The sequence below is a fragment of the Labrus bergylta genome, chromosome 13 (genome assembly GCF_963930695.1).
Source record: "Labrus bergylta chromosome 13, fLabBer1.1, whole genome shotgun sequence".
In the NCBI taxonomy this organism is placed as follows: domain Eukaryota; kingdom Metazoa; phylum Chordata; class Actinopteri; order Labriformes; family Labridae; genus Labrus; species Labrus bergylta.
Genome location: NC_089207.1, coordinates 5,627,491 through 5,641,600, shown reverse-complemented (window position 1 = coordinate 5,641,600; position 14,110 = coordinate 5,627,491). Strand labels below are relative to the sequence as shown.

Below are 14,110 nucleotides of genomic sequence, written 5' to 3'. Positions count from 1 at the left end.
ATCATACGCACCATTGCACGTTTTCCCGTTATATGTGGCACACACCCAGTCATGGCACTCGCAGTGTGGTCCAAAGAACTTCCCTGGATCTCTTGCTTCGCAGATGCAGACGCCGCAGTCACATTGGCCCCGCCCACTGCAGATCTTGCCATTAGGTGTCCGGCAGCGGCGCAGGGATGACTCCGCGGACAGCCTACACTCACCACCCACCTGGCTGGGAAAAAGAGAGAAGGTCAGTTGTAACGCAGCTTTGGAAAACTTAAAGTCAAGGGTCAAATGTGCTGCCATCTGTGTCTGTTTTCAATACAAAGACCACATGTGAGTGGAAACAGTTTTGCCCAGATGTTGAACCCACATGTCTACCTTTAAACATCAAAGATGACTCAGCCAGGTTGTTTGGTATGTATGATATTGATAGTATAAGAAAATCCATTCATCATTTCTTACACCTAATACACCAGGCTTTGTCTGTAGTCCAAAGCTTCAACGTATGACGATCTTGGTTACACCGTTACATCCATTTGGCAGGGCTATGCAGTCAAGTTGGCAATACATTTGCATGTTTAGCCTTAGAAAATATTACCTTTTTTAAATCTGATAATCAAAATTAAGCAATTTCCAGTTAAAATAAATAAAGTTCATAATTCTCTGCTCCAGGATTTCTTAACCTTGGGTATGGATGTGTTAGGCTGTTTTATTTTCTTACACGGGCCTTCAGAGACTCATTAAAAAAATGACATGGTTGGGTTTAGTAAAAAGATCATGGCTAGGCTTCAATAAAGTGCTAACATATGTTGTTTGTTTTGTTACTTATGCCAAGTTCAGACTAAACATTAGATTGTAAGCATGGTTACGGACCGATCTGGCAGACGAAGGCCTTCAGGATCCGTCAGCCCCAAAACTGGGATGCCTCACGACCTCCCATCAGAAGTTGATGTCTGATTTTTTTTTCCTGCCTTTTATGCCGTGTTCCATAACGACAGTGACGTGGACCAATGAGAGCACAGAGAGCTCTGTGAACAACATCACTGCCTTTATGATTTGTCGTCGAGGGATTACCAAGACATGCAATTAATTGTTAACAGTCTTCTTTCTGGGTGTCTTCTAGCCCAGCCCCTCTTACTTCCAGTGTCATCACATTGGTTGTTACGATTGGTTGGGTATCACCATGTAGTCTGTCATGTTATTTAAAGAAGTCAGCTCGTTCCTGAAGTAAATTTTCAGTATTTGTTTAAAATGGGAACCAAACATCACTCTTCCAGATGCTAGTTGTGTGTATGTTGGATAAATATATCAACTGACTGCCCAAGTTGACTTCAGCACTTTTCACCAACTGAAGTTACGCCATGTGAACCAATTTGACAATTATACAAATAAATTGTACTAGCAGGATGCATTGGCTAACCGTCCATGCTGTTGTATTGATGTCTTTGCATTCATAATATACTGACACATAAATAGAGTTTAGTTTCCAGGTGCGCCAGGCTCATTGCTTTGCTGATATGAATTTTCCATCACCAATCTTTCCGTAATCCAAACCTCAACTTCCATGCTATTTGATGGTATTTTGCTGTATCATCCTGAAGTGGAGAACTAGTGGGAAGAATGCTAGGAATGCAACTTGTAAGATCTCAGCGAGTCATTTTGGGTCACACAAAGAAAAAACGAACTTATCGCAAACAAAAAATAAATAAATAGAAGGGATTCAACGAATAAATCAAACTTTTGAAATAACTCAGTTTCCTTTTCATTGAGCTCACACCCAAGCAGCTGTTTCTGAGCTCCGTCTTTCTTCTTCGGGATCCCTCTGTGAGATTTGTTTCATTTGGACGCTGTCTGACATTCTTGTTCTATTCCTGCCCTCCCAGACTGGCCAGTTTGGAAACAGTAGACATATTTCAAACAATCAATGGGTCTAGAGTTACCGACACTCCCATCGTAATATGTTCAGAATGTGTGTGACCCATGTGTCATTTGGAGGTTATTCAAGTTTTATTTCACACTTCACCCAGTAAAAGCCTGTACTGGCTTCACTACGCTCCTTTGTTAACTGCATCCATACTTGGGTGAGCCATAATTCATTCTTATAACAACAAAGTAGTATTGACCTCTTGACCTCTTGAAGGGCAAGCATATCCCAATTGAGTCTGGTATTATATAACATAGAAACCATTAAAAAAAGGGCAATCAAATTGAATATGTTCAGGAACAAAACATTGCACATTATGTTAAAATAAACAGATTGAGAGCAAAACCACCAACACATTTTATGGAAGTAAAATACATTTGCTAAGATAAATATGTTCATGCAAGTTTTGTTTGCATATCTGAAAGACATCCCCAGATTGAGACTGGCCAATAGACATGTTTAATATACTTCAGCACAAGTTCCATGCATCAGTTCAAAATAGACACCAATTTAAATTCATATTCAAACATTTATTCTAAATTGGCAAACAAAACAATTTCATTGCCAAGGACACATTGTAAATTGTAAATTTATTTTATTTCTCATAAAACGTTTATAAATGAAGATAACGCTCCTGTGAGGGACTCTCAGGTCATCTCATTTTCAACGACTGTGGCAAAAAGGTAGTTCTGATCTTTTTGCTGAGCTCTTCCTGTATGTACAAAAAGTGTCTATCATGCAAGTCCCGGGCGATCTTTTGCGCTGGAAAACAGGCTGTTTTGCCAGTGAGCTGTGAATTGACTTGTCTGACACCTACCCTACGGTAGCGATGACAGGCAAATAAAATAAACACACAGAAATAATCAATTTTGTTTCTTGTGGTCTTCTCAGTTTCAAGATGCCATACAGAAGCATCAGTATTATTTTCAGTCTGTTTCATTACCAGCTAGAAACTCCCCACAGTAGCTTTAAGTTTTACTTAACTAGCTTCTAAAGAAACAACAATTACTTTTCAAAACATTTCCCTCTGAGTTGTAAATTGAGATTTAACTTATTTCTTGCTTACTAAACACTCATTACTGTAACTTTTTGTCTTTGCCTTCAACTAATTCACACTGCCCCATCTTGCTTGCTGCCCTGTACACCCAGTAGATGTAAGTGTTACGTCTACTGTGAGCCTGTTTCAGTTCTGCTGCTGTCAGGGTTGTTTGGTCTGCAGGGTTCTTTCCTTGACTCAACCTCAGCAGCATGGGACTTGGTCTTGACAGAGTAATGCAATCCAGAAGACAACAGTAAATGATATTGAAGAGTATCCTTAATTCAGGTTTCAACACTTTTGCTATAAAGACCTGTATTCAGAAATGATGGCTCAATATGAATCTTTAATCTCTTCTGCTTTTGGCGTACTGCAGCTTTTCTTTTTTTTAGTAAAGCTAAAAATAAAGTCTGGCATGTTGACATCATCATAGAACAAATTGTGACATAATTTAATTGTGTGTTCTGTAACTATATGCACAAATATCTGATTGGCCATCTTCTCGTGCCATTTGTTTTTAGTGTAAAAAAAAAAAAGTTTCCACTGCTGCAGCACATCATAAACTGGAATCGGGCATGTCAGCCTTATGTTTTTTCCAAATCTGGCACTTATGTTTCAACAACACGTTTGTATTTCATCATGTGGTCTCAGACCTTTCCAGCTCGAGTAAAGCATCTGCGCGCCCTGTCACTTCCCCAGTGATGTGCCTCCTCCGGGACTCTGGGATTTTAGAGCCCATAGAAGAGATTTCCCTCGGATACTATTTTTCAACAAAAAAAAAAACAGGTGTGCTTTTATGTCCAGCTCAGTGAATCCCAATGCATTTTATTTCTCCATCTTGGGAAACAAGAAAAAATGGCGTAGTATCTGTCTGCCCCATGTGTGCTCTGGTATTGGAACAGACAGCCTCTGTGAGAATGGAAGAAGCAGATGTTTTTGATGTCAATGCCACGCTGTAGAGGCCTGGAATGGAATTTGAATCCAACAACAAATCAATAAACAAAACCAGCGACGAAAAAGCTCACAGCCGTCTGAACTAAAACATGCATGTTTGTTCTAGTACGCTATCAGAGCCAATCATTTGCAGGAAATTCATGATTCTAATCCAATCAAAATATCTTAGGAGGGGATAGTAAACTATTTTCAGACTAAACAGGAACAAATCAGGGGTCTTTTAAATGTACAAGTGCAATTTGAGAAGATGCCTGTTTTAAGTTGAAACTTATGTTGTAACGAGTAATACTGTTAATTCACTTTAATGGAAATCAAATACCCACATCACAGTCCTCAGGTCAAAAATGTTTTGATTGTTTTTATTCATATTTTGGCCGATTTTTTGCCTTTATTGTAAAAGACAGTGGAAGCGAGATTGGGAACATTGGGAGGAGAGAGAGTACAAGGCCAAGTTCAGATTTGAATCCACAGCCGTTGCGACGCGGAATATAGCCTGTTTAGTTTCCCCCACACTTTAACTACTGAGCTAAACTGGTGCCCCTTTTGACTGTTTTAGGGCTTTTTTTGTCATGCTTGTGTTTGGGTTAAAATCTCTCTGGGCTCCAATTGCATCATGTCACTGCCAATTTGGATTTTTACCCCTGTGCCAAAATTGCTTCACAACCTGTTGTTATACCTGTGGGCTTTTGTCTGCTGAACTTTACGGCCCATAAGGGGGCAGCGCTGCTATAAAGATGAATAAAGGTTATGTATTGGAGGTCTTAAGAGAACAGGTGGTGCAGAACCTTATTGATGTTGACATTTCGGATGTTGTTTTGCTTGAGTGTTGTCTATACAAAGAAAGGCCATAACATTTAATTTTTGCTTGTTTCACACCCAACCTTTCACAGTGTAAGATTGAATGATGGCATAATACAACCGGTAAACATACAAGGTGGAAAACTATTTGGATTCATTGGGTAAAACAATTGAAAACACCGTAATTAGCTGGATTATCAGCTTTCCATGCTACAGCGTGCATGGGTTTGCCACTGCTGTCAAATAAATGCTATGCACTGTACACTCTGACATACACAATGTAATCACTGCACAGCCACGCTGCACCTGCTTGAAGTAAACACCCCGTCTCCTTCTGCAGCTGAGTTAAGTTAGAATCATATGGGAACATTTACAGTCCTGCTGACTGAGGCGCTCCTTTAAAGGGCCGCGGTAAACAGAATTCAGTCTTTAACAGCCGTATTTTACTCTATGTTGTTTTTCCACACTTGTTTTCATCTAAATGTAAAACTTAAAAACTTAAAATGTGTAAGATCATTTGAGGTTATTTCACTCGTAAAAATTACTTAAAAAAACAGAACAATATGATCATATACTGCAGAAAGGGTTACTCTTTGCAGTCACTTAAATGCTTTATTGTTATTGGCTTATATCTTTACTTGATATTTTTGCATAATTATTTGTTCGCAAAAACCCTTTAATCCAGCCAAAATGTCAGTGAAGCTTCAAATCCCCGATCACACAAGCTGTCATAAAGTTATGTTAATTCCTGTCAGCTGAAGTGGTCCAAATAAAAGCAGATGAAATCGAATGTTCTGATGAATATTGGGGGAGAAAAAGCAGACCCCCCCCCCCCCCGTGACTGGGCATGCAGACTTATTGGCAAGACAAGAAGTGTAAAGAAACCGCAAGAAACAACTGCAGAAGCAGACTACATGTATAGGCTCAAACTTTCCCACATTGTTCTCTCCAACTGTTGTCTTTGTCAGCAAAACTGTGCACCTCCCTCTTCCTCCTTGCTCCCCTACACTACCCCAAAAATAAACAAGAAAAAACAACTCACCTCACCGACTGTAACAAAGTGTCCTCCACGGTAGAGAGCAGAATGAGAAACAACGGCACCAACATGGACTGTACCAAAACTTCAGTGTGCATGTTTAAATCCCACAGAAACCTGAAGTAAAGTAGCTTGAAGGAATTTGCCCAATCTTTCTCCCCTTAAACAGACAGGACAGGAAGAGAGAGTGAGAGAGGAAAAGAAAAAAGGAGAGAAGCAGAGAAGGAGCAGCAGGCTGGGCCTGAACTAGCTCTATCCCTTCAGAGGCCAACAGTCCTCTCCATACAAGTGCCTTTGATTAGTCCTGACTCTCAGACACAGTTCTGGGCCCGAGCTGCAGTGGGGAAAACTGCCAAAATGAAAAGTTAAGTCACCAGTTTGAGATGTAATTAGAAACAGAAAGATTTTTTTATATGTTTTGTTCCCAACTTTTTCCAGATGATGTCTCTTTGGTGTTGGAGCTTTGCTTCTATTTTTCCATTTGATGCTGTTAATCGTAAATAAGAACCAAATTACTCTAGAACTTGAAATGACCTTTTCTTTGAGGACATTTAACAAATGACCCAAATAACAAGAGCACAGTTGTGAACATTGGATAATGATGGCTGCATCCTATTTAGATGCTATGTGTTCAGGATCATGTCATCACTTGCTGGGACTTTGGTTAAAATGGTGACTCATGTGAGGTCAAAACTGAGCTAGAACCATAGATTGTAAATATTTAAGTGACGTCACCCATCTGTTACTTCAGGGGGTTTTGGTAGCCTGTTGATGGTGGTCGCCATGCTGATAATGCTGTCTCACCCTAACTTTTCAGTTGTAATAATAACAATAAAGAAAGAATCAGTCTTGTTGCTGATTATCTTATTTGCTTTTGTAGATCATATAGAAGCATTAGTAATCATTTCAGTCTGTTTCATAACCAGTTAAAAAACTGCACATAGGAGCTTTAAACACTTAACATTTCTCTGTTGTGGGTTAAATCTAGGTTAATCTTATTTTATTTTCCTGGATTAAACACTTTCCATATTGTTCCCACATTTTAGCTATCACTCAAAGTGTTTTTCAGATTTGATTGGCCAGGGAAATAAAGATGTTTGCTGTTGAATAATACAAATTTAGTCTGCAGAAACAATTCAAAATTAATTCAAATTTTTTAAATGGCAAAAGTAAAACTAAACTTTAAACAGAATATGCAAATCAAACAATGTCATGTTTTTAAGACGTTTAGCATCTATGTGCACATGGCCTGCACATTTTGATCTCTGCCTAGCAGCATTTTGAGAGAATGACACAAGCCTTGGCCAAAGCAAGGCAAAGCTTATGTCAAGGACAAACAGCAGGCTGAAGTGGAAATTTCAACATGCACCGCTCATCCCACAGGAGCTCTGCAGTGTTCTGAGTTGACCTGACAGCACCGTACCAGCTCAATAATTTAAGGGGACTTCAATCAAAGGCATGCATAAAAATTAATGCTTTTTGTCACCTGCTAACTTAAAGCTACTTGAGAGGAGTTTTAACTGGTAATGAAACAGGCTGAAATTAATACGGTTTCCTCAATATGACCTCTATAAGCAAATGAGTTCACAATCAACATGATGGATTATTTCAGAGTAGGTATCAGACAAGGAGATTAACATCACTCTGTGGAAATATCCTTTTAAGGGCCTGTGTCCACTTTTTTTGGCAAAGCAACCAATGCAATTCAGCGTCTTCAGCTCTCAGCATCCTGACCACAAAAAAAGCCCTCAGCGTCAGTTATTTTATGTCACAACCCTCTCAGTTGAAAATTATTCATCTTTTGTAACAGCACCATGCTCGTAAGCAACAACGGTAGAGAAGTAAATAATGTACCTCATCTTTTCAAGGGTACAATTTCCTGGTCTAGAGCGGCTTCTTATGCCAGAACACTTTTCATTTAGTTCTCATCTTATATTGGTTAGATCCAGTGTGTGTTCTACTTTAGGCTATACATTGGCAATAGAGAAAGAAAATAATTGTATTGTCAGAAAACACTTCTTACATATGGGAGTCGATCAGTAAAGCGATTAGACTCACTCTTTGTCCACAGAGGTTGCCAAAAAAGAAAGAAGTTGAAAGGTCCTCACAGGAGCTTTAAATGATAATTAAAAGGAGCAAAACAAAACAGGCCTCTCATGACTGGAGAGCATGAATTAAAAGACATGAAATGATCAATATTATTATCAGAAAATGCCCTGCCCTCCACCCTCTCACTGTATACATTTAACTGAGTTATGTCTGTTTACATGGCAGACTGTTTTCATATATTTTTGCATATTTATTTTGCTATAGTGAGCTAAATTGCTACCTGTAAGCTCTTCCATTGCACCTATTTGACATGTTTTGCAGATTTTTTTATATTTTTGATCTTATGAGATTTAAGTTTCTTGCTGTTTGATATTTTTTTATATTGTAGGCTACTTCTGTGTTCATTGTTTTTTTGCACCAAAACACCAAGGCACATTTTTTTATAGGCCCTATATGTAAACTTACTTGGCAATAAACCTAAATCTGATCCTGACTCCTGTTTTTTTTATTTTTTTTTATTAAAATTCAATAAGTTTTTATCTGTAACAAAGTGGAATTCTGCAACAATTTACATTTGTCTCATGTATTGCCATATGGGGCAAACAGGCAAACGAAGGTGGGAAACTGTCGTGATGCAGCAAATTTTCAGGACCCTCGGCTGTTGCCATGGTGACGGCTGCGCGCCTCCGCTGGTTGCTGTTGATGTGATTGCAACCTGCGCGCGGCCCACTCTCTCTCTCTCTCTCTCTCTCTCTCTCTCTCTCTCTCTCTCTCTCTCTCTCTCTCTCTCTCTCTCTCTCCCCACACACGACCCAAGCAGCAAAACCCGGAAAAAAAACAACACACAGCTGATGTACAGGACAGGACGAGACGCCAGCAGATAAGAGAAATCCTCCTCTCGTAAGTGATTCAGTCTGTTTTTCCTTCATCTGCTGCGCTCGTCGTGTTAGTGAGCGAAACGGAACATCCAGCTGCTGCAGCGTTAAGAAGGATGCAACTGACCCTCGCTAGCTTGTCGGCTTCTCTCCAGGAAGTGGAGAGATTCTCATCCTCCAGTGTAGGCCTTGATAACATATTGTCGTGTATTTTGATAGTCAATCACGTGGCCAGGTTGTCACATATCATATTAGTTCGATTTAATACCCCACGGTATCCCACATATTTTAAAAACATACTCTGTTTTGCTTGTTTTTGCCCTATGTAGCTCTCTTAGCTCCCACCGGTTTCCATAGTAACCTTGGCTCAGTCGATGTCATCCATTAACTTTTCAATCTCGGTATTGATAATGCATTAACCTGATTCACATCTGCTTGTATGACAGCTTTTAATCATAGTCATATATATAAAGGAGGATGAACAACACTTTCTAGAAAATTATTTAAAATCATATGGAAACCTAGGAGGCCAAAGTGGGTTACACTTTGAGGGGCTTTTAATCTTAACTACACATATTGTGTGTTTTTACTACACTACCTCTTCAGGACTATGCCAACAATAGATGAGGCAAGGCAAGTTTATTTATAGAGCACATTTTATAGAGCACATTGCCCAAGTATGCTTCGACATGTGAATGCAGGAGTTGGGGATCCAACCCCCAACCTCCTGCTTGACAGATAACCAGCTCTACCACTGAGCCAGAGCTGAGTGTTTTTATAATTGCAACAGGTCACATGACTAAGGGTGAAGTGAAGGAAGTCACAGCACACATGCAAATTCTCAAGCAAGTGCTTTTTTAATCAGAAACAGAGCAACACTTTGTAAAGTTCTAGTTTTCAGCCTGCTGCTGGTTAAGACAAGGTCATTGAGAGGGAAGTTTGTATACTGTAAACCTAAACAACAACCCCCCTCCTCCTACTTTACCTAAGAAGATTTATGAGTGCACCATTACCTTGGAAATACCTTTATCCTTTCCAGGAATTAGGACAAACAGAAGCTGCATAAGTAAATGCCTATGTTCCACTAATGGCTCTCTATGGTAGGGTATTGAATAACTTTGGAAATGTGCTGCCCACGTCTTACAAACTTTTTTGTTTGTTGTAATTAACATGATACAGCTAGAGTGTAGTCCTGTAGATTAAAACTTAGAAAAAGAAAGTTTGCACACTCCAAACAAATACTCACAGCTACAATTAATCTGCCCAGCGATCGTATCCAGCCTGTAAGAAACATGTCCTCTCTCAAAATGGGAAAGTAATTGCAGTCTCTGCCACCTATACCTCCCACATAATAGCACTTAGACCCTGCAATTTTGTTTTCAGTCTTCCTCATGTCTCCATCTGCATATGTTAAGTGTAGCAATTACACAGGGAAATTGCTTCTAACTACATGGGGTTCATAGGATGGACAGTTTCTTTTCTTGGTTAGAGAATAAAAGGAAACATGGGGCGATGATATTACATTGTTCAATCTGTGCTCCCATCCGTGCTGAGTTGTTTTGTTCTCGTGCTTGGATGTTTTTTGTATTTTCGTTTAACTTAATAAAAGATGTACAAAGTTTTTTGCACTCTATGTCAAAGAAAAACAGTTATTTGTGTCAGTCTGCTCCAGACAGTCAAGGTGCAAAATGTAGCTCAAGACAGTACTGTAGAATGTCTTTCAGCCAATTTGCTCATTAGCTAATTAAAACCTGAAATGGACTTCTCCCATTGGTCAATCTTATGATTAATTTCTGTTGTCAACAATCAGACTTTGAATTGAATTGAATTTATTTATTTGATATGGACTGTTATGTTGCACAGTTCTAGTACATAATTAGAAAATGATGTGTTGCACAGTTTTCTAGCTATTGCTAATGTTCAACTCTTACATTCAAATCTGAATGCCTCTGCTTTTTAGACTTCTCATTTTATGTTCATGGTTCATAAAAATGAGCTGTGACATCTACAAAATGTATTTTTTCTGTCTATCTTTCCAGTTACATTTTCGTCCCAGCTCACGAGCTGAAATGTTTCTTTGTTCTTGTGTTATCTTATATCTCCTTCAATGAATATCTTGAAGGACTTGTTCCTTGAAATGACAAAAAAGGGCAATATGTCACTTTCCTATCATGCAGATAGTTTTGTGTCTTCTGAAGTAAATGTCTTGACTGGTTTCTGCCTCTAGCCTGATTAAGATGACTGGAGTTAAGCATGGTGTGCTATGAGCGTTGATACATTTGACATGGTCATCTCCCTCCAGAAAGCAAATTCCTTTCACTCTGGATAATTAAACTTTTGATGAAACATTTTTTTGTCAATGCAATAGTTCCCATTAACTTGGATATGACAGTTTATGCTGGACAGAGTTGTTTTAGGAAAAATATGTTTTTAACTGTGCTGAGCAACATAGACATTGATGATGCACACAAATTATGAACAAAAATGCCAATCATCAGTATGCTACGTACCACCAGAAGTAAAAAAAGAGAGTATGTTTCCTGTATGTTTAGTGGATGGAATTATTGCAGATCTTTGTGCTGAAGTTGCTCTTGTGAACATGTTATCTCACCCTCTCTACTGCTCTTATGACTGCTACCATTCACTGACTGCTGCCGCTGCAGGACCTCCAGGCCTTTAGGAAATTCTCCCTTTTGCATCTCTAGTCTCTCACTCTGGTTGGTCTCTCCACCCCTCTGTGTCCTGGGGATGAACGCACCAATGAGGAGCCTCACAGTGAGTCCCCCCCTGGTCCACCTCCACCTCCCATCTTTTTCTTCCACAACACCTCAGTCACCACTCACTCACTCACGGAGTGTGTCGCATATATGCCTTGATGTCAGACGTGGTGGGCATTCCTGTCTCTATGAGCGTACTGTAGATGTGGGTAGTGTACTGTATACCATATAAACCATGATGTTGACTAACTGTTGTGTGTTATTTACAGGGTATGCCTGATCGCATGTTATGTGCAGTGCTGGAGCAATTTCAGCTTTACTTTTCCCTTTGGTATGTGCGCTTTGTCTCCATTCAGAGTGTCATTTCTTCTTGTTTTACTTCTTATGTTGAAACAGCCTGTACAATTTTCTTTTTCTGCATACACACACAAACACGCACACACACACACACACACACACACACACACACACACACACACACAAACAATACATTTTAACAAGGACATGCATAACCCCCATAAAGTGTGGGTCACTATAGCCTCAAACCAATACTGGGCTAACTTAACCCTTTACCAATGTGTTGCTTTAACTTAGTTTTAGTGTTAATTATTATTTTACTGTTGAATTTTTTAAACAAATATATGACAATTTGAACCCTTTGTTAAGGCAGCAAAAAAGCTGAAAAAAATGTATGGTATTTAACCATAAAATGTATAAATAGATTTTAAAATTAAAAGGTAATCGGTATTGGTATTAATAAAGAGCTCACACCCATGCCATATTTTTGTTTAAATGGCAAGACAGACATCATAACTGGGTCAAAACAGGTTTTACTGAATACGCTAAATGTCATGCTAACAACGTTGTCATTTGCGGGCAGAAGGTTAGCCCAAGTACTGGATAGTAAGTATGTAATGGTAGCCTAAGCTTAGCTAGCGCCTTCCTTTGAAGCCTTTTTAGGTTCTGTCCATTGCAGATGAAAGTTTCAGAAACCCAAACCTTCAACACCATTTTTGTTGACCAGCAGCCCTGAACACTACCAGGGTCCGAAATTAACAGTTGACTTACAAATCAAGGTGGCGTGTAGATGAATAACCAGCAACCACCAGCAAAGCAAAATTGTAAACGGCCAAAATGTATGAATATATAGTTTGTAAGGTTGACTGACTCCTTGTAAATAACAACCAGATACTGTACTTGCTATTTTGTTATCCTAATGCTAATGCTAGTTAGCTCCAGACAGGTGGTAGCAGGTTAGCTGAAATCCTGTACAGTAAACATTGGTGTGTGGTGACTGGCAACCTGTGTGTGCATGTGTGTGTATTAGTGTATGTTTGTGTGTGTGTCAGCCTGCACCTCTGAAGCTCTTGCATGCAGACGGCAAAGGAGGGGGAGAGAGAAGCTGCTGTTTCACAAAAACGGGGTAAAAACAGTATATATTTTTTGAAATTACATAATTATTTTGGGACAGAAATGTTCTCACAATGTGGCAACAAGCCCTCTGAGATTTACTCCCCAAACTGAATATGTGCCTGCATTTGATGCTCGGCTGCTGTTAATTTCCTACCCTGTTCACAACACTTCAGTTTATGCATTTTGTTTATTTGACCCAGGGCTGTTGTTTCCCAAAAGTATTGTAAGCTAATATTGTGATTTATTTTGTAGGCAATTACTGAGTAAAGGTGACCCATTATTTTGTTGATGCTATATTGACCCCCACATTGGTTTCAGTCCTGACACAGTGATATTTAGCCTGCAGCTTACACTAACTCAAACCTCCTCACACTGTACATGAGGTTGTACAGCTTAATCTACTGGTTCCTTGGTGTTCAGTTTAAGGAAGATCATTTGTGATCTTTTCAAATGGTAAGTAATGGGAGCAGTTCCGATTAGTTGTTCAGATACACTCGTCTTGTGTTCCATGTGTGCTACGTTGTGTATCACAGTGGCCATTCAACACGGCGACACATGTTTAATTCTAAAGCACACATTTCTGGCAGTTCAAGTCAGGGTAGTTTATTTTTCTAAATACACATCAAAGTAAATAAAAGCCTAATTCTACATGTTTTACATACAGAAGCCACTATTGATACACATTTTTACTGATACTGTAGTTATATATTGAATTAGTGGTTGCATAAACTTTATACAGTTATTCAATTTTCAAATATTTAGACATACTGCTAACATAGAGCTGCACAGAGCTATACTAAGTCAATATTTAATGTACTGATTTTATCCACATGATTGGAGTTTTGAAAAGTGGTACTGCCCCTGCCCAGACTTGGAAGCAGCCAGAGTGTTCTCCTGTTGCTCATTTAGTTTTGGTCACTGTGTGGTCCGCCTCCCTCTCTCTGTCAGATCCACTCTCTGTATAGCACGGCAAGCCCCAGCATGCTGAAGAGGAAACAAAGCTCACGGGTCGAGGCCCAGCCCATGACGGACTTTGGGCCGGATGAAACCCTCGCAGACAGCGCTGACATCTTCTGGATCAACAAACCAGTGAGTGGAATGGCAATATGAGTCAGGGCTGGCTTAACACAATAAAATCATGCTCTGTTATATCTGTCCCATTTAATCCAAACGTTTAATCCAGATACGATTTAAGAGAGAAGATTTAATACTTTGTTGATGTAATTTCCTTGAAATATTATTCTGAAAATATGGCATGAATATTAAAATAGAGTGGAGTGCGGTGTACACTATTTAAAAGCACAGTTCATATTTGTATTTTGT

The 14,110-nt window shown here is 39.3% G+C and overlaps 2 protein-coding genes across 4 annotated transcripts in view; one reads left to right on the top strand and one right to left on the bottom strand.

The window, feature by feature from the left end:
- Nucleotides 1-6,028, bottom strand: part of itgbl1 (integrin, beta-like 1) — a 49,026-nt gene extending 42,998 nt beyond the window's left edge. The window contains exons 1-2 of one of the 2 annotated variants that reach the window (XR_010667615.1): nt 5,740-6,028; nt 12-214 (exon numbers count right to left, since the gene is read on the bottom strand). Coding sequence is in view for 1 of the 2 variants with exons in the window: in XM_020633967.3 (XP_020489623.2) it covers nt 12-214; nt 5,740-5,831 (295 nt within the window). In the remaining variant the exon portion in view is untranslated. The remainder of the gene's footprint in view (nt 1-11; nt 215-5,739) is intronic. The other variant, XM_020633967.3, reaches the window with a different exon arrangement.
- A 2,509-nt stretch (nt 6,029-8,537) lies between these two features.
- nalcn (sodium leak channel, non-selective) overlaps nt 8,538-14,110 on the top strand; it is a 76,518-nt gene continuing 70,945 nt past the window's right edge. Inside the window, exons 1-4 of one of the 2 annotated variants that reach the window (XM_020633940.3) lie at nt 8,648-8,682; nt 11,321-11,432; nt 11,644-11,705; nt 13,736-13,876. In XM_020633940.3, the coding sequence (XP_020489596.2) occupies nt 11,664-11,705; nt 13,736-13,876 (183 nt within the window). In that variant the 5' untranslated portion in view covers nt 8,648-8,682; nt 11,321-11,432; nt 11,644-11,663. Of the gene's footprint in view, nt 8,683-11,320; nt 11,433-11,643; nt 11,706-13,735; nt 13,877-14,110 lie in introns of both variants that reach the window. The other variant, XM_020633941.3, reaches the window with a different exon arrangement.